Source organism: Schistocerca serialis, chromosome 11 (assembly GCF_023864345.2).
Source record: "Schistocerca serialis cubense isolate TAMUIC-IGC-003099 chromosome 11, iqSchSeri2.2, whole genome shotgun sequence".
Classification (NCBI taxonomy): Eukaryota; Metazoa; Arthropoda; class Insecta; order Orthoptera; family Acrididae; genus Schistocerca; species Schistocerca serialis.
The window spans coordinates 154010724-154035746 of NC_064648.1; the positions used below are offsets into that span (position 1 = coordinate 154010724).

The 25023-nt window shown below is 44.2% G+C and overlaps 2 protein-coding genes across 2 annotated transcripts in view; one reads left to right on the forward strand and one right to left on the reverse strand.

Moving 5' to 3' along the window:
* LOC126427099 (protein-S-isoprenylcysteine O-methyltransferase) overlaps positions 1–22101 on the reverse strand; it is a 40879-nt gene extending 18778 nt beyond the window's left edge. Inside the window, exons 1-2 of the mRNA XM_050089300.1 lie at positions 21571–22101; positions 8595–8856 (exon numbers count right to left, since the gene is read on the reverse strand). Coding sequence (XP_049945257.1) covers positions 8595–8856; positions 21571–21747 — 439 coding nt within the window. The 5' untranslated portion in view covers positions 21748–22101. The remainder of the gene's footprint in view (positions 1–8594; positions 8857–21570) is intronic.
* Positions 22102–22285: 184 nt separating this feature from the next.
* LOC126427096 (something about silencing protein 10) overlaps positions 22286–25023 on the forward strand; it is a 197419-nt gene continuing 194681 nt past the window's right edge. The window contains exon 1 of the mRNA XM_050089299.1: positions 22286–22486. Coding sequence (XP_049945256.1) covers positions 22470–22486 — 17 coding nt within the window. The 5' untranslated portion in view covers positions 22286–22469. The remainder of the gene's footprint in view (positions 22487–25023) is intronic.

A 25023-nucleotide genomic window follows, 5' to 3' on the forward strand; every position in this document is an offset into this window, starting at 1 on the left:
AAAAACAGGCAGACAGTTAGGACAGATCCCTATTGTACCCCGTTCTCCTGAACTTGGAAGGAACTATAGGAGGCCGCAACTTGCATGCGGAAGGTACGATGCGCCAGAAAATTTCATAGGAAAATCGGCAGTGGACCCCGACGTACGCCTTCCGCATGTCGAAAAAGACAGCAACGAGGTGCTGACTGCGGGCAAAGGCAGTAAGGATGGCAGACTCCAGGCTCACCAGATTATCGGCGGCAGAGCGGCCCTTACGGAACCCACCCTGAGACGGAGCCAGGAGGCCCCGAGACTCTAGTACCCAACTCAACTGACAGCTCACCACTCGTTCGAGCAACTTGCACAGAACGCTGGTGAGGCTAATAGGGCAGTAGCTGTCCACCTCCGATGGGTTCTTGCCAGGTTTCAAAAGGGATAACAATGCTCTCCCGCCATTGCGACGGAAACTCACCCTCGACCCAGAGACGGTTGTAAAGGGCGAGGAGGCATCACTGGCAGTCCACTGAGAGGTGTGTGAGCATCTGACAGTGGATGCGATCTGGCCCGGGAGCCGTATCAGGGCAAGTGGCTAGGGCACTGTGGAATTCCCACTCACTGAATGGAACATTGTAGGATTCAGGATGGCGGGTGTGAAATGAAAGGCTCCGACATTCCACCCGCTCTTTAATGGAGCAGAAGGCCAGTGGGTAATTCACAGAAGCGGAACTCAGAGCAAAATGCTCTGCCAAGTGGTTTGCAATTACGTCAGTGAGAGCGCAGGGACGCTGACAGGGGTCCGATAGCCATAGAGGTGCCTAATCTTGGCTCAAACCTGCGTAGGAGAGATATGGAGCCCAATGGTGGAGACATACCTTTCCCAGCACTCCTGCTTGCATTGGCGAATAAGGCGGCGGGCCCGCGCACGCAGCCGTTTAAAGGCGATTAGGTGTTTTATTGAGAGATGTCGCTTGTGACGCTGGAGCGTCTGCCAGCGATCTTTAGTTGCCTCAGTGATCTCCAGTGACCACCAAGACACAGTCCTTCGCCGAGGGGACCCAGAAGAACAGGGAATGGCAGACTCGGCGGCAGTAACGATGCTGGTGGTGACCGAGTGAAACACCACATCAATGGCTTCATTAGAAAGAGGCTCAATAGCGGTCATGGAGGAGAACAAGACCCAGTCAGCCTTATTCATAGCCCATCTGCAAGGGCTCCCATAAGAGTGACGCTGCGGCAGTGACAGAAAGATCGGAAAGTGGTCACTACCACCAAGGTCGTCATGCACACTCCACTGAACAGACGGTAAGAGGCTAGGGCTGCAGATCGAAAGGCCGATGGCTGAGTACGTGCCGTGCACCACACTGAAATGTGTGAAGGCACCATCATTTAAAATGGAAAGGTCGAGCTGTGTCAATACATGCTCAACAGTGGCACCTCGACCTGTTGCCACTGACCCACCCCACAGAGGGTTATGGGTGTTGAAGTCGCCCAGTAACAGGAAAGGTGGCGGCAATTGGGCTATCAGTGCAGCTAATAGATACTGCAGGTCATCACCATCCGGTGGAAGATAAAGGCTGCAGACAGTAACAGCTCGAGGCGTCCACACCTGAACAGCGACAGCCTCTAAAGGTGTTTGCAGACGGACAGCCTCGCTGTGAAGGGAGTCAAGGACGTAGATGCAGACGCCACCAGATACCCTCTCGTAAGCTGCCCGGTTCTGATAATAACCCCAATAGCCACGGAGGGCGGGGGTTCGCATCGCCGGAAACCGAGTTTCTTGAAGAGCAATGCAGAGGAAAGGGTGAAGTCTGAGAAGTTGTCGGAGCTCATCAAGATGGTGGAAGAAACCGCTGCAGATCCACTGGAGGATGATATTGTCCATGGCTGAGAAAGGCGTGAAGGGACTGGGGAGACAGATTACGCCGCTCGGTCACCTGCTGCCTCTGAGCACCTGTGCTAGTGCTATCCATTGCGTCTGAGGGACCGGCGAGATCGAGGTCCTCAGTGGACGCCAGAATCTCCACCTCGGCCTCAGACGCAGAGCTGGAAGGTTGCGGTGGGGTGGGTGCCACCGCGAGTTTCTTGGGCTTAGAGCTCTTCTTCTTTGATTTCTCTCGCTGCTCCTTGGGTTTCACTGGCTGGGAGGGCTTCACGGTTCAGTCTCCGGGACGGAGGAGGATCGCGAAGCCCTACGACCAGCTGGTTGTGGGCACTTATGCCACTGTCTGGCGTCGTCAGCCTTCCCGCTTGTGGAAGCCTGGGAAGGGAGGGACCCAAGGGACCCCTTGCAAGTGTGAGAAGCAGAAGTTGGACGCTTCTCCGGCTTAGAAGCGGGGATGGATGTGTGGGGGGGTGTTGCTCCCGAGGTAGGTGGCGTAGGAGCAACAGGGGGTATAGTGTCCCTTACAGGCAAGGGGGGCATGTGTTGTACGGTTCGGCGAGCTGACTGAAAGTCGTGTAACTGATGGGGCTAACACAGTTGTCATTGCAGCGGCATAGGAGGAAGTCATTCGCACAGGATGGAGGCGTTCATATTTCCTCTTAGCCTCAGTATAGGTCAGTCGGTCCAGGGTCTTATATTCCATGATTTTGCGCTCTTTCTGTAAGATCCTGCAGTCTGGTGACCAAAGTGAATGAGGCTCTCCACAGTTGACACAGATGGGAGGCGGGGCACATGGAGTATCGGGATGTGATGGGCGTCCGCATTCTCAACATGTGAGGCCGGAAGTTCAGCGGGAAGACATATGGCCGAACTTCCAGCACTTGAAGCACCGCATCGGGGGAGGGATATAGGGCTCGGCGTCACAACGGTAGACCGTCACCTTGACCTTCTCTGGTAACGTATCACCCTTGAAGGCCAAGATGAAGGAACCGGTAGCAACCTGATTGTCCCTCGGACCTGATGAACACGCCGGATGAAATGAACACCTTGACGCTCTAATTTGTCGGGTAGCTTGTCATCAGACTGCAAAAGTAGGTCCCTATGGAAAATAATACCCTGGACCATATTTAAACTCTTATGTGGTGTGATGGTAACGTTAACATCCCCCAACTTGTCACAAGCAAGTAACCTGTGTGACTGGGCAGAGGATGCCATTTTTGTCAAAACTGACCCAGAGTGCATTTTGGACAAGCCCTCCACCTCCCCAAACTTGCCCTCTAAATGCTCTACAAAGAACTGAGGCTTTGTGGACACGAAAGACTCCCCATCAGATCTCGTACAAACTAGGAACCGGGGCGAATAACTGTCACTGCCATTCTGATACTAAGCAACACTGCACAGTGCAGCGTGGTAATCGCACCCAGGGACGTATCCTCGCCCAAGAGATGGAAAACGAGCGGGACAGCATTGCAACGATGAGAAAGCCAGCTAAAGGTCTCAACGTACGACGGATACAGTGCACCATGTAAGGTGCCCTTCTCCAATTGGCTCACTCTTTGGAAGGATTTAGAAAGATGGAGGTCAAACCTGAGAGGAAACCATCACATAAGGCCGAAACTTTTGAGACTCCTTTTAGTCGTCTCTTACGACAGGCAGGAATACCACAGGCCTATTCTTACCCCTGGACCCACAGGGTCCCAGCGTCTTACAAACAACGTTGGTGAGGCTGATGGGCTGATAGCTATCCACATCAAGCGGGTTTTCACCAGGTTTGTGCACCAGAATGATGGTGCTCTCCTGCCACTGCGATGGAAAGACGCCATTGCACCAGAGGCGGCTGAAGATGACAACAAGATGTCACTTGTAGTGAGAAGAGATGTTTTATATCTGACTGTGGATCCGATCGGGCCCAGGAGCTGTGTCAGGGCAATGTGCAAGAGCACTGAGGAGCTCCCACTCTGTAAATGGGACGTTATAGGATTCACTGCAGCGTGTAGTGAATGAGAGGACGTTCCCTTCCAGCCACCGTTTGAGTGTGCGAAAGGCTGTGGGGTAATTCTCCGTTGCAGAGGCTCGAGCAAAGTGCTCAGAAATCACGTTTGCGTTGGTACATAACTTGCCAATTACAGTAACACCAGGGACAGCTGTTGCGACCTGGTACCCGAAAAGACGTTTGATCTTTGCCCAGACTTGGGGAGGTGATGTGTGGCACCCAATGGTGGAGACATATCTCCCCCAACACTCCTTCTTCCATTGTTTGATAAGGTAGTGTACACATGCATGGAGCTGTGTAAAGGCTATGAGGTCTCTAGGGAAGGGTGCCGCTTATGTCGCTGTAGAGCTCGCCGACGCACCTTAATTGCTTCAGCGCCTTCTGGTGACCACCAAGGGATTGCCTTATGCAAATGGCACCCTAAAGAGTGAGGGATCACATTTTCTGCTGCAGAAACAATTGTTGTAGTCACCTGCTCAACCATCACATCGATGTTACCATGTGGGGGAGATTCAGTAGTGACAGCAGAGGTGAAAGTTCCCCAGTCCGCCTTGTTCAAAGCCAATCTGGGCAGGCGTCCGTGTGCCTGACGCTGGGGCAGTGACAGGGAGATGGGGAAGTGGTCACTACCACACAGGTCGTCATGTGCTCTCCAGTGGATAGATGGGGGAAGTCCTGGGCTGTAAATTGATAAATCAATGGGCAAGTAACTACCAAAGCTACACTGAAATGTGTGGCGGCCCCAGTATTTAAGAGGCAGAGGTCGAATTGCAACAGTGAAGTTTCGACATCTCTGCCCCGGCCAGTACGCTTGGTACCATCCTACAAGGGGTTATGGGCATTAAAATCTCCCAGGAGTAGGGAAGGTTTAGGGAGTTGATCGATCAGTGCAGCTAATACATTCAGGGGTACTGCACCATCTGGAGAAAGATATACGTTGCAGACAGTTATTTCCTGTGTCGTCCTTATTCTGACAGCCACAGCTTCGAGAGGGGTTTGAAGGGGCGCCTGTTAATCACAGACCGAGTTTAGGACATAAACGCAAACTCCACCTGACACTCGATTACAGTCACTACGGTTCCTGTAATAACCCTTATAGGCGCGGAGGGCATTGGTCCACAGTGCCAGGACTCAGGTTTCCTGGAGGGCAATGCAGATAGCAGGTGTAAAGCTTAACAGTTGCCGTAGCTCTACCAGGCGGTGGAAAAAAACGCCGCAATTCCACTGGAGGATGACATCGTGAGACTGGAAAGGCATGGAACATTTAATGAGGCAGGTTACACCTCAGAGTCACCTGCTGCCTCTGATTTATTGCCTGAGCAGTCTATATCCATTGTGTTTGAGGGTCTGGCGAGATCTAGGTCCTCACCAGACGCGAAAATCTCCACCCCATCCTCAGCCGCAGAGCTTGTAGGTAGCGGTGTTGTGGGTGCCACCGCAATTTCCTTGGTATTAGGGGTTTTCTTTTTGGATTTCTCTTGTTGCTCCTTGGTTTTCCCTGGCTGGGAGGACTTCACTGGCTCAGTATCTGGGACTGAGGATGAGCGTGAAGCCCTACCGAACAGCTGCTTTTGGGCTCTTCAGCCACTGGGAGGTGTCGTCTTTCCCACTAAAAGAAACCCGGGAAGGGAGTGACCCAAGGGACCCGTTCCTAGCAAGAAGCCGAAGAAGTCTTACGCTTCTCCAGCTTAGAAGTGGGGACGGATGTCCCTGGTGGTTGGGGGGGTATGTCTCCTGAAGTAGGTGGTGCAGGAGCAACAGAGAGGGAAATGCCCCCCACCATTAAGGGGGCAGGTATTGTCTTCTGGCTCTGAGAGGTGAGCTGCATTGGTGGAGCTGTTGTAGCGGCAGCGTAAGATGATGTCATACGCACAGGATGCAGGCGTTCAAATTTTCTTTTAGCCTCAGTGCAGGTCAGTCTGTCCAGGGTTTTGTACTCCAAAATTTTCCTTTCTTTCTGGAGAATCCTGCAGTCAGGCGAGCAAGGCGAATGGTGCTCTCCGCAGTTGACACAGATCAGAGGCGGTGCACATGGAGCATTGGGATGTGACGGGCGTCCACAATCTCGGCATGTGATGCTGGAAGTACAGCGGGAAGACACATGGCCAAACTTCCAGCACTGCATCGGGGGAGGGATATAGGGCTTTACATCACACTGGTAGACCATCACCTTGACCTTCTCGGGCAATTATCACCCTCAAAGGCCAAGATGAAGGCACCGGTGGCAACCTGACTATCCTTCGGATACCAGTGGACACGCCAGACGTAATGTACACCTCGCCACTCTAAATTGGCGCACAGCTCATCGTCAAGACTGCAAAAGAAGGTCTCTGCAAAATATGATACCCTGGACCATATTTAACCTCTTACGGGGCGTGATGGTTACAGAAACATCCCCTAGCTAGTAACAAGTGAGTAACTCCCGTGACTGGGCAGAAGATGCTGTTTTTATCAAGAATGACCCAGATCTCATTTTGGACAAGCCCTCCACCTCCCCGAACTTGTCCTCTAAGTGATCAACAAAAAACTGAGGCTTCATCATCAAGAAAGATTCCCCATCAGCTCTAGAACATACAAGGTACCGGGGTGAGTAAGATCTGCCGCCATCCTTAGCCTGACATTCCTCCCACAGTGTGGCCAGGGAGAGGAAGGATTTGGGGTTGTACTTCAGTGCATTGAATTGAGCTGGTGATCGCTTAGAGACTGCTGGTGTTTCACCACCAGCAAGAGAAGATGGACGACGCTTCATCGTGTGTCACCTGCCCTGATGCCACCCACTCCGACCAGGAGGCCTCTCCACGGGCACCACCCAGCCGCAGCGAAGGCCACCTGGCAGGATGGCCATTGCTGGGAGTCCCGATGCCCCAGGGGGATCAGTTACCCCTTGGCATACGTGGGGAGTTAACGGCGCAGGCATCAGCAGAGCGATCCCTGTGTAGTCAGGGGGCTACAACCAACAGGATGCATGGAGGCCCCACCACAACGGACTGGCTACCGTGTGGATATCAGGTGCAAAGTAGTCCATGATCATCATCGACACAGAAATCGACACTGCATAGTGTATGGTGGAAAATGCACCCAGGTAGGTGTCCTCGCCCAAGAGATGGAGAATGGGCAGGACTACAATGCGACGATGAGAAAGTGGGCTAAAGATCTCAATGTACAATGGACCAATCCACCTTATAAGGTGCCCTTCCCCAATTGGCTCGTTCTTCCAGAAAATCTTAAAGAATAGAGGTCAAGCCCTAAAGGGGACCATCACATAAAGGCCGAAATGTGTGAAACTTCTCTTAGTCACCTCATACGACAGGAAAGAATACCTTGGGCCTATTCTAACCCTCGGACCCGCAGGGAGGCGTGATAAATGACCTTCTGTTGTGAGTAATGGATATTCTCAAAAAAATTTGATGAAACAGTTCATGAAAATAAAAAATTTGCCACCTCTGAACTTTCTGAACAATTCCCACAAGTTTCTCCTAACTTAGGCTACCAAAAGTTCTGTGCTCGATGGGTATCCAAACTGCTCACAGAGGTCCACAAAACCAAATAAATGGGCTCTGTCTTAAGGCTGCCTTGCACCCTATAATGCAGGAGGAGGTTTTGCGGCTGGTATTCAAACTTAGGTGGTATACGTAAACGCTACAACAAAATGACAGTCAACGGCTTGGGACTGTACTAATTCGCCATGCAGGTCCAAGAAAGACTGTCAAACTTCGTCATCAAGGACAGTTATGGCTACAGTTTTTTGAGATGCTGAGGGAGTTTTGCTACTTGAATCTGTGGTGTGTGGATTGACAATCACTTCCGATGTCTACTGTGAAACTTCGAAGCAACTTTATTGAGTCATTCAAAACAAATGTCGTCATATGCAGACACCCAGTGTTGCCTTTTTGTAGGACATTGCTTGTCATCATGGTGCCTAAAATACTATAAAGATTTTGAAGCAATTCAAATGGGACATTTTTGATCATCTGCCTACAGCCCACACTTGGTGCCAAATTATTATCATCTCTTCACTGGCAAAGAATTGGCTTGCGTCTCAGCACTTTTATGATGATAAACTTCAAAATGCTGTGAAAGATTGGCTATACGCACATGAGGCAGAGTTTTATGAAGAAGGAATTTTAAATCAGTAGCAATCTGATCTTTTCATAATGCTGTCATTATTCCATACTTGGATTTTCCATTATGCAAACATAATAGGATACATAAAAACTTTACTCACCAAACAGAGACAGCAGAACACACATATAAAAAGCAATTGAAATTTGCAAGCTTTTGGAACCAGTGATTCCTTCTTCTGGCAGAAAGTTCAAAGAGGAAAGAATAGGGACAAAGGAAAAAGTCTGACGAGGTTCAAGAAAAGGGGGAGTTTGGAAAAGTTGCCAGAGCACCAAGGCAGGAAAGACTTACCAGATGGGATCAGGGGTTCTGGGTGACTCTTCCAAACACTCTCCCAGTCCTAAACCTCATCAATCCTTTTCATTCATCCCTCTTCCTCCCCTTTCAAACTTTCTGCCAAGAGGAGGAGCCACTGGCTCCGAAAGATTGCAAATTTTTGTATCTTTTTATATGTGTGTTCTCCTGCCACCATTTGGTGAGTAGATTTTTTTATCTATCCAATTACATTATATTATTTTCAAAATTTGATTATTTTCAATGATATATTAGCCAATGGGATCATTAACTGAAAATTATTGATTTAAAAAACTGGAAAATAGGTATTCAAGTGTATCTTACTCGGAAAGAAATACCACTCTGCAGCAAACTCCAGCCAGCTGGCAACTGCAGCAATCCCGTACGCTGCACTGTGGTTCAGGATGAACGAGTCAACTGACAGTGTCTTGGGGTTGGTGGCCGCGATCGTCACGAACTCGGACCAGTGGAAGAAAGCCATGAAGCAGACGTAAAGGCCGAACACTGCCCACGACCGGCCGCCGGCCCCCACAATGTAAAGGCCGACAGCAAACGCCCAGGCGAGGAATGCCGCACGCACTGCAATCTGTGAGAGAAATAATAATAATAATAATAATAATAATAATAATAATTATTATTATTATTTTATTGTACTTTATTCAATATCGAATGATTCATCTCATATATACACCACTGGCCATTAAAATTACTACACCACGAAGATGGCGTGCTACAGACGCGAAATTTAACCGACAGGAGGAAGATGCTGTGATATGCAAATGATTAGCTTTTCAGAGCATTCACACAAGGTTGGCGCCGGTGGCGACACCTACAACGTGCTGACATGAGGAAAGTTTCCAACCGATTTCTCATACACAAACAGCCATTGACCGGCGTTGCCTGGTGAAACGTTGTTGTGATGCCTCGTGTAAGGAGGAGAAATGCGTACCATCAGGTTTCCGACTTTGATAAAGGTCAGATTGCAGCCTATCGCGATTGCGGTTTATCGTATTGTTCGCTTTGACGGCACTTTGAACAGTGGACGTTACATTTCAGATGTGTTACGACTCGTAGCTCTACCCTTCATTTGATCCCTGCGAAACCCTACATTTCAGCAGGATAATGCACGACCGCATGTTGCAGGTCCTGTACGGGCCTTTCTGGATACAGAAAATGTTCGACTGCCGCCCTGGTCGGCACACTCCCCAGATCTCTCACCAATTGAAAATGTCTGGTCAATGGTGGCCGAGCAACTGGCTCGTCACAATACGCCAGTCACTACTCTTGATGAACTGTGGTATCGTGTTGAAGCTACATGGGCAGCTGTACCTGTACACGCCATCTGAGCTCTGTTTGACTCAATGCCCAGGCGTATCAAGGCCATTATTATGGCCAAAGGTGGTTGTTCCGGGGACCGATTTCTCAGGATCTATGCACCCAAATTGCATGAAAATTTAATCACATGTCAGCTCTAGTATAATATATTTGTCCAATGAATACCCGTTTATCATCTGCATTTCTTCTTGGTGTAGCAATTTTAATGGCCAGTAGTGTACAAAACAGGGTACAATTCTTAATACATAACACAATATCACATTCTTCTGAATATGTCACTGATTAACAAAATGATTATACTACAAACAAAATGTTTTGCTTAACTCTATACACATATTTTTTCATGGCTTTTAAGTATGATATTCTTCTAAAAGGGTCTTTGTAACAGGAATTCCTTAGCTGAAATATGAGCTTCCTTGTGGAAAACGTAACTGTACTGGGCAGTGCACTGGCTAATCTTAAACCTGCATAAAGTGAACCCTTTTCATAGAGTGCTGTGTTGTAGCTGCCGATGTGAAATTTTTCCTTTATTCTATTCAAAGGAACCATCGGGCATTTGCCTGGAGCGATTTAGGGAAATCACGGAAATATATTCTTTGATAACTTACATGCTAGAGTGTCAACACGTGTGTACCATATTAGACTGCTTAAACCGAGAAATTTTACACTTATATCCCTTTTTACTAACTCGTTGACTATGTATTGTGCAATTTCATCATGAAAACTACTGTTGTTGAACTCCATGGGACATGTTTTACTGTTTACATTTAAGTGGCTTTCATTAAAGTACTGAACAACTTCATTTGTCACATTATTACAATGAATCTCTAGTTCATTAAATGATTCCTTTTTACATACATCATCTACTGTTGTTGCACAGAGCACAGAAGCAGCCACTCACGGACTAGTTAATATAGGGAGGAATCTGTCAGGGCGAGACAGAAACAAGATGCATACAAAATAGGCCTATGTGTCTTTCTCAGTTGCTATTTGTCACTGTCTATAACAAGACAAGGAACAGGAAAACAGCTGAAGCTTCAGGTCTCGTATGAGAAAATGAATATAAGGAAAGGAAGGAGAAATAGTTTCTAGTATGTATGGGGAATGAAAGAAAGAATTATTTTTTACCTTTCACTATCTGTTGCACCCTCTACAAGCCACAAAATGTCAAATATACAGTCTGTGTTCTTTCTTTGTCTTTCTCTAGTACCTGTTCATGGTGTGTCCGAGTGATTTAAAGACAGCCAGGAGCCTGTAGAAGACGAGAAATAGTTGGGCTGACCATTGTCATGAACAACTACAGAAATTGTGGCGAAAGTGCACGGAGTGATCCAGACGGAAAGGAGGCAAACAACTCACAATGTTTGTGAAATCATTGGACTTTCATACCGGATATATCAAAGCATTCCAGCTAAAGAATTAAACATGTGACAAACTGCAGCGAAGTTCGTCACCTGGCTTTTGAACGCCAATATCGAGACTGAATCACAAACAGAGGTTCAGCGACCCAAATTTCCTATCGACAGTCATAAGTGCTGACAAGTCACAGGTGTACAGTTAAGACCCTGGAAACAGCAATCTTAGCAATAGAAGACGCCACCTCTCCACAGCCCTTCGCAGCATAATCAACTAGTTTGCAGAATTGCTGTAAGGAATTTCTTCTGTGTGGTCAGAAAGTAACAGGGAAGTTCTACTGTGATGTTTTGAGGCAACTGACAGAGCCATTACATGCAAACAGTCTGAAAGATGGGAGAATAAACACTGGCTGCCCCATCATGGCAATGCATCTGCACGTCTTGCCCACTGTGAGGGAATTTCTGGAAAAACAAGACAACTGCCCCTACTCACGCGATCTAGCCCGTTTCGATTACTTCTCCTTTCCAAAAATGAAATTAAATTTGAAAGGGTGGTGTTTTCACTCCACAGCACCCATTCAAGTGGTACTGCAACTAATTTTCCACACGATTCAGTCAGCCGATCTACAGCACTCTTCCAGCAATGGGAAGATAACTGGAAACATCGAGTACCAGTGTGATGGGAGCACTTCAAAGATGATGGTGGAAATTAAAACGTAAGATAAGTTTTCCGATTTTTACGGGAATACACTAAATAATGTCAGTAGCGATTAGTACACTGTTTTGACAAGGTGTACGGGAGTTTTTTGGACACACGGTACATTCTCCCCAAGTGTCATCAGCTACCAAAGCTCATGACTGCCACCTCCTCCATATGCAGTCATTACTGGATGGCCCTCTCATAATTAGGGCACTTAAAACCCTACTTCACCATTCTAAACTAATGATTTTTGTTCTGCACAGCCCTCTTAAAACTACTTCCTTATAAGAATCTGCAACTGTTATGAGCAGACAAGTTAGGAGACTAGCACATGTTGTGCCTACTTCATTGGCTCCCCCGTACACGTGCAGCCCAATACCTGACATCAGAAATTGAATATCTGTAACACGAAGACTCACTATATGCATCTGCTTCTACACTCTGAAAAACACTTTTTGAGTAGCGTATGACAGAGGGTATGTACCACTGGCATGGAACGGGTTGCAGTATGAATGACTGTTTAAATGCCTCTGTGCATATTATAATTAATCTAACATTGTCCTCACAGTCCCTATCTGAGCAATACAAAGGGGGTTGTGGCAATAATCAATTTTTGACAATGTAATTTAAATGGATAGGTGAAAAATCTACTCACCGAGCGGTGACAGGGCAACACACATATAAAAAGGTTTTACCTACGGAAGCTTTCAGAGCCAGTGGTTCCTTCTGGCAGAATGGTTGAAGGGGAAGGAAGAGAGGTGAAGGAAAGAGCTAGAGAGGTTTAGGAAAAGGGGTAGAGTTCAGAAAAGTCACCTAGAACCCCATTTCAGGAAAGACTTACCAGATGGGATGAAAATGAGAGACTCTTTCGATAGAGAAGTGGTCACAGCAGAATGTTTTAGACAGGAGAGCTCAGCAACTTTAAACGTGGACTAGTCACTTCACTCAGGTATCAAGTCCATCACAGACATTTCAACACATCTAGACTTGCCCGAGATGACTATCGGTGATATGACTGAAGTGCAAATGTGAAGAAACAACCAGAGCTAAACTGAGACCAGACCGACCTCACACGCCGACAGGCAGAGATTGTCAAGCAATATACAAGGTGGTTGTAAAACACAGAATAAAATTATCAGAAGGAGCCACCTATGAATTCGAAAGCACTACCAGATGTCTGGTTAGTACAATGACAATGTGTACGGAGTTAAAAAGAATGGGGGTAAAATAGTTGAGCAGCTCTTTGTAAGCCACGTGTTTCTGCATTTAGTGCTAAGTGATGTTTGAGATGGTGCACAGACTGACACAGGTTTGGCGAATGCCTGGAGAATATTACCTGCCATCTCATGTATTACCAACAGTGAAGAACATAGGTGGTGGCACTACGATAGGGTGGCAGGAGGAGGAAGGGGGGGGGGGGGGATGCTTTTCTTGGTTCAAGTATAATCCCCTTATTGCACGAAAGAAAATGCTGAATGTAGAAGGGAACAAACATTTTACTGCATAGTGTGCAGTAGACGTACAGTTCGGAGGTGACTACTGTTTCTATCAACGCTATTATGAAAACGATAATTGCTCTTCACCCTATAGCAGAGATGCTGAGTCACAGACAGGCACAACAAAAGACTATCAAACAAGTAATTATTTTCTAGCTATAAGAAATGATAAAAAAACTTTCCGGTCGAAGTCTGTAGAGTCCAGAATCGGTATGCCGATGAGACAAAATCGCCGTGAGCACTGAGGCAATCATCCCACCGATGCACCGAGTTAAAGATACCCGTTCGGCAAACCACTGTGTCCTGCTGTGTGAGGAAGTCTGTAAATGCCTGCTGCACATCCACATCTGAAAGGAATCGTCAACCCTCTGAGGCCTTTTTTAAGGAACCGAAGGGTGATGATGACACAGGGACAGATCTGGACTACAGGGCAGTTCCTCCCACTTGAGGCCGGCCTCCCAGATTGACCGACGCCTTGTGTCGAATTGCCAACAGCACGGAACTTGGCACGCCATTCCACAGTGGCAGTTTTTGACAGTGGTCCCGCTCGGATGCGTACGGTAATAATGTCGTCGCATTTCCGCATTTATCACACACGTGTAAAGGTGCGTTTACACTGCGATTTGTATCGGCACATGTATGAGATACATGTATATACGACTTTGCGACATGTATCGCGACTTGTATGAGTTGACAGGTATCAACCTCATACATGTATGAGCGTGCGTTTACACTGGTTGATATGTATCACTGTGCGATAGCTTCCGACGACGATTTGGAAGTTTTCACATTTTTATGTGCTGATACACTTGCTCTTTTGGAAAATGATAGGAAGAAAAGGCGGAGGAAGCGTAGATGGTGGCACAGAGAGTTTCTCGCGAATTAACGCCATATTTTAGAAATTATGTTAGGATGAGTATGGAGGATTTCCGCGGTTTGTTATCACTTGTGGCTCTTCTTGTGTCCAAAACCAACACAAACTTTCGGGAAGCGATTCCACCAGACGATCAGTTGGCAGTAACACTCCGTTTTTTAGCCACTGGGGATTCCTCGTAAAACGAAGATTTCATGACAAAACATTTGCATTGTCGCGCGATTGCTAATGCCGACGTCTCACACACGATTGTCGGCATCCGTTGTCAACATTATCACGCGAGGCCGCCGGAATAACAGCAAAACATTGATATACGTGCCAGATGCATGAAAAAATTATTTAATGTATGACATACTCTGATATATATAAAACTTTTACCTTCACTTCTTGGGATAAAACTTGCACAATGGCCTCGCAAACACGAAGAATAATGTTGCATATGGCACTTTTTGATATTTTATGCAGATACATTAACGTCGAAACGACAGTCGGCACCTTCAAAACTCAAACAGCCGCCAAAGAGCCTGGTACTACGCATACGCTAATCGTCGAAATAAGCGGCAGTCGACAAGACGACAGGAAATGATAGTACTGCGCATGCGCGAGTTCTTCAAATGTCGCTCATACATGTCGCGTATATGGCCAAAAAGCGATATACAAAATGTATACGCGACATGTATGAGCTCGAGGGTCCGCATACAAGTTCCGTGAATTTTTGTATGAGGTGATGTATCGCGACATGTCAAATTGACATGTCGCTCATACATGTCGCGATACATGTATCCCAGTGTAAACGTACCTTCAGAAAGACACAAATGCCGCACTAATCTCTTGCGTACATGCCGGTGCTCGTATACCCGCATCAGAATCGCGCTATATTGCTTATATGCTGCAGCATTTGGAAACTTTTTGATTCCCCCTTATAATGTTGTTGTGGTCTTCAGTCCTGAGACTGGTTTGATGCAGCTCTCCATGCTACTCTATACTGTGCAAGCTTCTTCATCCACCAGTACCTACTGCAATCTGCATCCTTCTGAATCTGTTTAGTGTATTCACCTCTTGGTCCCCCTCTACAATTTTTACCCTCCACGCTGCCCTCCAGTACTAAATTGGTGATCCCTTGATGCCTCAGAACATGTCCTATCAACCGATCCCTTCTTCTAGTCAAGTTGTGCCACAAACTTCTCTTCTCCCCAAGCCTATTCAGTACCTCCTCATTAGTTATGTGATCTACCCATCTAATCTTCAGCATTCTTCTGTAGCACCAGATTTCAAAAGCTTCTATTCTCTTCTTGTCCAAACTATTTATCGTCCACGTTTCACTTCCATATATGGCTACACTCCATACAAATACTTTCAGAAACGATTTCCTGACACTTAAGTCTATACTCGATGTTGACAAATTTCTCTTCTTCAGAAACGATTTCCTTGCCATTGCCAGTCTACATTTTATATCCTCTCTACTTGGACCATAATAATATATGAATATGAATATAACTTCTGTGGGGTGGCAGCTACTTGAATGCACCAACAGAGGGATCCCAATTTTAGGAAAAAATGTATCACTGAACTGTGCCGTATGATAACATGATAAAACTGAATTACAATTTTGTGTGTTTTGTTGGGTTAAATACTTCTGAATGTAAGTGAAAACTTTTTATACATATTGCTGTCTGAACATAGTATTTTATAGTTGTTGGTTTTGGTTGAGGAGACCAGGCAGCTAGGTTGTAGGGCTCATCGGATTAGGGAAGGACGGGGAAGGGAGTCGGCCGTGCCCTTTCAAAGGAACCATCGGGCATTTGCCTGGAGCGATTTAGGGAAATCATGGAAAACCTAAATCAGGATGGCCGGATGCAGAATTGAACCGCCGTCCTCCCGAATGCAAGTCCAGTGTGATAGACACTGCACCACCTCGCTATTATTTTATATAGGCTAACTGTTTTTTGGTTATCTTACTAGCCTTTATTTTACCTCCAATGAGAGACAGATTTTTAAATACAACCTCAAGTACCTAATGCGTTGAGATTGATCACAATGTGGCACAATACAAATATTGCAATGATCATATGTATGGCTAGTAATAAATCTGAAAGATGACCTCACTAGTGACCCTTAGTGGTTCAATTGCGGCAAGACCATCAGTCGTGACTCTGCAAAATCACTTCTTATCAAAAGCTGTGGTATGAAGTGCCCTGAAAATACACAGTCACTAAAAGCCTGCAACAGAAATCACTATCTATGGGTTGGCTACATGTGACATGCATTCCCCCTCCTCCTCCCCCATCTACACGATACACAGAGGTGACCAAATTCAGAAGCTTCGGATAGAAAACGGCAATAAATACCATCGTTGCTGCAACAAGCCACACTTTGCTACTGGAGGAAGAGGGGGAAATTAGTGTTTAACGTCCCGTCGACAACGAGGTCATTAGAGACGGAGCACAAGCTCGGATTAGGGAAGGATGGGGAAGGAAATCGGCCGTGCCCTTTCTAAGGAACCATCCCGGCATTTGCCTGAAGCGATTTAGGAAAATCAGGGAAAACCTAAATCAGGATGGCCGGATGCGGGATTGAACCGCCATCGTCCCAAATGCGAGTCCAGTGTGCTAACCACTGCGCCACCTCGCTCGGTTTTGCTACTGGAGCTCAACACAGTTGTACTTCAAGTGGGTTGATTTATGTACCAACATTTACAGAATGGTCGAAACAATCTTCTTTTCCCCATTTGCCAGGAGTCTGGAAGGATAAAAATAGTATTCTTGGAGACAGTTTACTATATCACTTTGTTTCAAATGTTCCAATGCTCTGTAGTGTTCGTGGTATAAAATCTATTTGTATGCCACCAAATACAAGAAATCTACAAGGGTGTGATGAATAGTAATATCTTCCAGATTGTTTATGTGGAAACTCTTAAAGTTGTTATTTAAAAGAAACTTTACTAACATTCTACATCTTTATTCTTCATGCACACTCATTTATTTCTCAACATAGTCACCCCAGCTATAAAAACATTTCTCATAATGAGAGACCAGTTTGTTGACATTTACACTGTAGAATGTTTCAGTTTGCTGATGGAACCACAACCTCACCTCTGCTTGCACCACTTCAGCACCATCAATGTGAAGTCCTCTGAGGTGGTCTTCAAGCTTGGAAACAGATGAAAATAAGATGGGGCCAAATCAGGTATGTACCGAAGATGATAGATGACAATGAACTCAAAACATTGTATTGTTGTGCATGTCTCAGTGCTCGTGTGTGGTCTGGCACTGTCGTGCTGGACGAGAGGGGACGAAGTTTCCTGTGGTTAGAAACTATTACTGCACACTGTTTCTTACACACAAACATGGTTGTTACACACCTCCACGGTACACACTACAAGTTGGAGCCCTCTAAAGGCAGAGGGCTGCAACCTGTGTCAGCAAACCGGCAAAAGGCGACCGAGTAATATGCGTGACTCGGAACACCTCAACCGATACTGAGAACAGAACACAAAATTCGGAGGCATTACTTTTCGGCATGCCCTCTTAAGTCAGCCACTGGGTGTTTCTGCCTTTGGGCCTAGGACAGATGTGTACATTGAAGACTCTGAGGGGAAGATGGTATCAGCCAATGAGAGTGAAGATGGTTGCTGTACTTGACGAAATAAGTAGGCCTATTGGCAATTTAAAGAAAGATTCATTTCTATTTGTCAAATTTTTAACCCGCCTGGTTAGCCATGTTTGTTAGCACACTGCTTCTGGGATTCAGGGAGCGTAGTGCTTCGAGAATTTCGGGGTAAATTCTAGAAACACTTGGTTCTCCACCGTCTCAAACACCCGATATTTCAATGACAAGGGTGAGAGCCTTTTTACTGTGCCAGGTATGTCTGTGTGTGCACGAAGCTCAGCTGTCGTGAGGAGCCACGTGCTGTGTCACACGAGCGGGCCCAACAAGTGGTTCCAAGCAGCATCCTACAAGTTGTTTCAACAAGTCAAAAACATATGGATGATGTTACATTGTGTGTGGTGTCATGTGGATTGTTACAGAGACAGATGAACTGTGTATTATAGAGAGACTTTTACTTTATGTCTTGGCTCTGCATGAGGCAGAACATATGTAACTCTATGAATGTTTAGTAGATTCTGACATTTACCTTGGAACCAGTTGGCTTGCTGGAGTTTGTACAGAATAATTGTTACTTTGGGACAAGAGTCTAAAATATGTTGTTGTATAACTGACAAGAGCCAACGAGTACATAATTTATTTCAAGACTATAGAGCTGGTTAATAATATTCCCTTTGACCTGGTACAGTCTTCGGAGATGAATTAAACGGTGAGAGCAACATAGCTGATAACCCAAGGAAGAGGATCGGCTGCACACACAATGTGTAAGTCAGCTGGAAGAGACGTGCGAGTCGTGCAACCCAACACTGCACTGTCTCCTGTTGTCCAAGACAGCGTTAGAGCAGGTGCATCAGCCCTGGATCAAATCTGCCCGATAGATTAATGATGAGGGCTGGTGGTCTGGACATTGTTTTTAAGTGGTACCCCACATTCAACTATGTGGATAGTGGTCCGATACCTACATCCTACTTCAGTAACAAGATTGGGAAACATTCTCAAAATTTCATGTGGATAATACCAGATGCCAACCAGGAGGGGGTGGGGGCGAGTGACATGAAGGGCATCTGATTACTCTCTGTCACTGCCACTGCAGAATCTAGAATAACACAGTAACCATGTGAAGGCACAGGATAAGGCCAGGAAACAGCAGAAGTACATGTGAAATTTTTTGGGAAAGGTTTAGGAGGAGGAGAGGGAAGAGGGGAACTGCACTATAGATTTGTGTGCATAATGCTCCAAGTTCTTTCTAGAAGGCCAGCAAATAAAGGTAATGGGAATAAGATTAACGGGATATCCCTACAAAGGAGTGGAAGAAACTGATATCTCAACAGAGCCTACGAAGGGCATTTTATTTATCTTTGGTTTTACCCTTTGGTTGAAGGATGTGATTGTTTACAGTATGCATTTGCAAAGAATACTAAGTAAGTTTGAGTTTCTCATTCTTAATTTTGTTGTTTTTTCTACAACATAATCGAAATAAAAAATTTAGAGTGATTTCATGTTGCAATTGATTGCACCCCACTTAATGTTTCACCCAATGCCTCAAAAATTGATGAACAAATATACCAGAGATTTTGAGGAATCATTTCTTGTTGCTTCTAGCAATCTAGATATTTGAAGAAGAAGAAAAAATATAAAAAAAATTTTAAGGTATGATCAATGTCATCTCGTCCGCACCCGGTAGCCGAGTGGTCAGCACGACAGAATGTCAATCCTAAAGCCCCACGTTCGATTCCCGGCTGGGTCAGAGATTTTCTCCACTCAGGGAGAGTTATGTTGACCTAATCATTATCATTTCATCCCTATCAACGCACAAGTCACCGAAGTGGCGTCAAATCGAAAGACTTGCACCCAGCGAATGGTCTACCTGACGGGAGGCCCTAGCCACACGACATTTACATTTTTTATAACAAAATAAATAACAAATTAACCTCAATAACCCTCCGTAGCCACTCATCATAATGCTAGACCTAGACAGTTTGCCATTCAATCAGGTTTCCATGTAGAAGATGAAAACATTATTCACAAAACTTGTGAATGCCAAATTTCATTGACATCCTAGAATTCCAGAACATAATGAGATATCATGAAAAGGAGGATTTTCTCTATGCCAACCAGCATGGATCCCACAACATAAATCTTGCAAAATTCAACTTGCAAATTTCTAATATGACATTCAGAAAGCCATGGATGAAGTGGTAGAAGTTACATATTGGGCTGATGAACTGACTGACAACTCACTTTGAAGGTCCAGAAATGTTAAATTTCACACATCACAGAACACTAACATGTAGTATTCCATTAAACTAAAAATTCAGTTTTGTAACTATCTAGTTAGTAGCCACGTTTTCCCAAAGAACCTGCCCAGATGCTACACATCATGGTAATCAAAAGAAAATGCAGAAAAACTAAACTGAATTACACTACACAACTGAAATCCCTCAACTCCGACAAATACCTGGCTGTAATAATTTGGAATTATTACATAATCTAAATCATACATAAATCACATGGTAGACTTTGGTTGTTTGATAGGACACTGCAAAATAAAGGATATTGCTTATAAAACTCAAGCATCTCATCATACAATAAGGCTACTGCTGTATAGATATTGAAACATGGATGGCTACTCACAAAGTTGCAAGAAACAGTATTAAATGGGGAAATTAGGGATATATTACAATGCTCCATGTACCAATCAAGGTGCTGGCGGTGAAGACAAGGTTAGACTAATTACAGAATATACAGAGACACTGAAACAATCATTCAAGAAACCTTAATAGGTGGTACAACTATAAGCACCCTTAGCCATGCACTTCACAGAGGTCTGCATAGTATCTGGTGTCATGTTGGTGCCAATCGACTGGCTCTACAAACTTGCATTTGGAAACTAGGAAAGTGTGTCTAAAGATTTAGGAAACAGTAATCTATCGGTGAAGCCTTTACAAAAACAAGCTAACTGGTGACAATCTGATATATCAAAATTCTTCTCTCATTAAACTACACTGACATTAACATAGCACAACAGTGCATAAAATTATGAAATGTTGGTACTTTTATCTTTCTTGGATTGTTGCATATGTTGGCATAGGTTTGTTTAACCTGTAGGGGAATGTCACAGAAATAATGAAGGAACTGAACTGAAAGACTCTTCAAGAGAGATGTAAACTATCCCAAGAAAGTCTATTAACAAAGTTTCAAGAACCAGCTTTAAATGATTACTATACAACTGCCTATGTATGCTCACTTAAGGATCGAGAGGATAACATTAGAAGAATTACTGTACGCACAGAGGCATTCAAACAGTCATTCTTCCTGCACTCATCACGTGAATGGAACAGGAAGAAAACCTAATAACTGGTACAATGGGACACACCCTCTGCTATGGACCTCATGGTGGTTTGCAGGATATAGTGCTCAGCAATGAAGAATTCAATGTTTTCCAGTGTAGTCATCTCGTTTTGGTACTATTGTAACTGATCTAACAGAACCTGTATCATACCAGTCATGAGAAAACTACAGAGACTCTAATCTTTCATTGGAGGGAGGGAGGGGGAGGAAGAGGAGGAGGAGGGAGATTAATGTTCTTGTAATTGGTAAGTATGTTACTGTATGGAAGAAGACAGAGATGTGATGAGTCAGATGTTTACACGACTCAATTAAAACATAACTTCTTCGATAAAATCACTACTATCCTGTGGACGAAATCGTGTAGCATTACTGATTACGGGGTTTTTAGGTGACCGTACGGAAAGAAGGCTGTCATTACCCCTAGCACGAATATTAATCTCAATACGGAATGCTGCCTAACTGTGCCCCTCCTTTTTTCCTATTGTACAACACCGGCAGTAACACTACCAAATGTTATGAGTTAGCTATAGGTTACAGTAATTTTGGAGCATCCAGCAGTTGTACGCAATCCGTTGCTACTTACCTGATATGCATAATCCGAAAACACTGCGAACACGATGATGTTGACGAAGACATAGTAAGCAATTAGCCATAACCATACATTCCCGGCTTCCGTCACTTGCGTTGAAATAATCGTGGTGGCACCAAGCACGGACAACAAGAAAACGTACAAACCGATTTTTCCATGGTATGGTAACATTTTAATGCTTTCTACCTGCTTACCAACAGTTCAAACATTTCGCAATGAGTGTGCTCATTCAAGACCACACCCACGTTATACAAAAGGCAACACTCCACATGCACCATCACACTTCTAGCAACAACTGCGTAACGAACGCGCTATTTCGAGACAGAGGCACGAGTATCAACTCCGCTAGTCGTCACTTAAAACAACATTGCTCTATATCACATACGGTTTTGGCCATTGCGAGGCGTATCCTAATCCCTGATTGACGTCGAATATCGGTGTCGGTGTAATGCGAGTCCTACACACTGTTCTGATTTCTACGTCTTTTATAAACAAAATAAAATGACAAGCAAGTTGCCGTGTTGTGGAAGACGTGCAAAACAACTTGTGGTTGGGTCGACTGCTGTTATCATTATAGCTACTTCTTTCAATGATCAAGAAACATCGTCTTTAGCTTTCTAATTTGTTTCGGCAGAACTTGCCCACGTTCACTCTGTAATCTTCCGGAACTCAGTTTTGTTAATAAATCGTTCTAAAATAAAATTCAGTCGTACCGCTTCGTATAATATGCTTTGGCTTTTGCAAAATGGTGTATCTGTGTGCAAAGAAGTTCACGAAATATTCACGTGTGTTACTTTGTTTACACGTGTATAGGTTAGGTTGTTTGGGGGTGTTGTGTTTGGCCTCAAGTTTAAAAATAATTTGATTCGAAAGGTGCCAACAACGACGAAGAAATGAGTAAGAAGTCTAAGTAAGTATATCAGTTTTAGAGACTTGGAACGTTAATATATATACTGCTATGAGAACAGTTTAAATATTGGTGTTTGTAGTATTCATAAAAATTTCATAGGTTGTGTTAGATTGTTAGTTCAATGTAGTAACAGCCAATTGGATGCAGATGCTACAGCACCAACAAGCTCAAGCCCTTACCTCTCATCTCACTGTCGACTGATACCTTCAAAGTGGAACTGGCTTGAATGATTTGATGCTCCCTGCACCTGTAATTTTTATTTATTTGTGTACTATTTCATATTATTCTGTAGCAGTCTCTGTATATGTCACATGTGAGTGGCATGCACTGTCATTGTGCACTTGAACGTAAATGTCAATGTCATTGTAAAACTAGCAACACTGTGTGGTCATTCCATGTCAAGGGGACCAAGGGTCCCCACTCAGCCATCTCCAAATCTAATGAAATTTTATGTGGAAGTTCTATATGGTCTTTGGTCGCTACATACAAAATTTCAGTTCTGTATCTTCAGTGGTTGAATTCGTAGGGGATTTTAAAGAGAGGCTACTCACCTCTGCATCATGTACGAAGGTACAAATGAGCCAACTTTGCTAGGCTTTTTTAAAAGTTCTAGTAAACATGTGGTCATTTGCTTTAATATACACACACACCTTTTAATGCTGAACCACACCATCGCAAAAATTAGGTATTTAGCCGTACCTAAATATAGATACAAGCCTTTAAAATGGCTAAAAAATTCGTTGTGCTATTCTGAGAGCCATGGTTTGACCGGCCACTGCTATTTTTCATATGAACCAATCACACCAAAACTTCAGAGGGTTATTCGTATCTATGATGTCTAATATTGGCCAAATTTAACATTGGATGCCCAGATGAAAAGATATGCATCTGCAAAGTTTGCCAAAATTTTCTAATTACAAATTTCAGGGTATTTTTGTGGGACAATATCTCAACTGGGTCTTCTTCAAGTCTCTCTTTCTTGCTGCAGATGGAAAAACCATGCTTTAAGCTTTCAAAGAAATGTTGTTTAATTTCTGGATCTTTCAGTTTGATGAGTAAGAATATGTTTCAAAAGTTATTATTTTAGCCCTTAGAGAAGATTGAAAAGTCAGATACTTTGTTCATTACATCCCATAATTAATTATTTTTATTCAAGTGTATTTTAAACATTAATTTAACAAATGACATAAAAACAAGTATAGTGCAAAACACACAAATTTGTGAGAACAAAAATACAAAAGAGTCATTTCCAATTTTGTTTAAGCACTTCAATAGTTTTATCAATGATAGATTGTGGATAACTGTATTGTCTTCCTGCTGATATGTCGATGAGGCTTCTAAAGTCATGAAGATATGTTGCTTAGGAATCCAGCAGGTATCTTTGGAAGGAACGAGCATGACCATGTAGGTACATAAAGCTGGTGAGGACGTCTTGTTGTTCATGTGAAACTTCGCAAGTTTCTAACCCACCAAAAATTGCCATGTGCATACAAGTAATATACTGTCCTGGTTGTAAATTTGGAATTGAGACTGCTGAAATTTCTTCATCTGCTTCAAAGGTGTTAATTGTGAATGCTGTAGTATTATTGGAACTCTGCTTACTCTGAGCTGATTACAATTAATTGATTTTCTCTTGTTCCAGATACTGTATGTCCCATGTTAATCCTTGTTTCTTGATCTGGGCGGATTTTTTCAATTTCTTCTTTTGGTTCATAGAAAAGCTTTACGTCTGGAAACTATCATCACAGAATTTGAATAAATCATATAGAATCAATATTTAGTTATCAAAGGCCCTCTGCAGACTAGTACAGGCTGCAAGTCCTTTTTCTGTTCCCCCAATGCTGTCACAAGGCAATTTACTGTGGCTTGTTAAAAAAAAAAATCCGTTTGGCAGTGATGCCAAAATCCTTTTCATGCAGGCATAAATTGATCAAATTTTTGAAATTATTATATTGAGCAGCTGAATCATCACTAAAGCAATAAATGTTCATAATATTTTCAGTCTTTTTCTTTAAATATGCTATCAACTTTATTTGAAAGACACGGACAGCAATGGTATTATGACAGAACAGTCTCTGACCATACGAGTGCTAATACTCTGACACTCTTTGCCACCAAAATAGACATCAGATGGATGATATTTGACCTGACTATTCTCCCAATGGAATCCTTGCGCAGTATCCTGAACAACAAATGGATAATTCTCAGCAAAATCTATCAATATGATTAATTCATTTTCTGCAAGATTTCTTTTTAGCTGCTTTGGTGTTCTGACACAAAGTGATGGGTTCTTAAACTGGTAATTGTCAAAATTAGTGCCTCCACAAAATCTTCATCAGTTCTCTGGCGAGTCTCCAATGTGTGTCTGCCAGCATGGACCCATTGCTTGTATTCCATTGTTTCGTCAGGTTCACAGTCTTTAAAAGAGTCTTCAAGAAAATCCTCTAGTCGCATTTTTTCTGGACATTCCTCACAGTCTGGAACCGCGCGACCGCTACGGTCGCAGGTTCGAATCCTGCCTCAAGCGTGGATGTGTG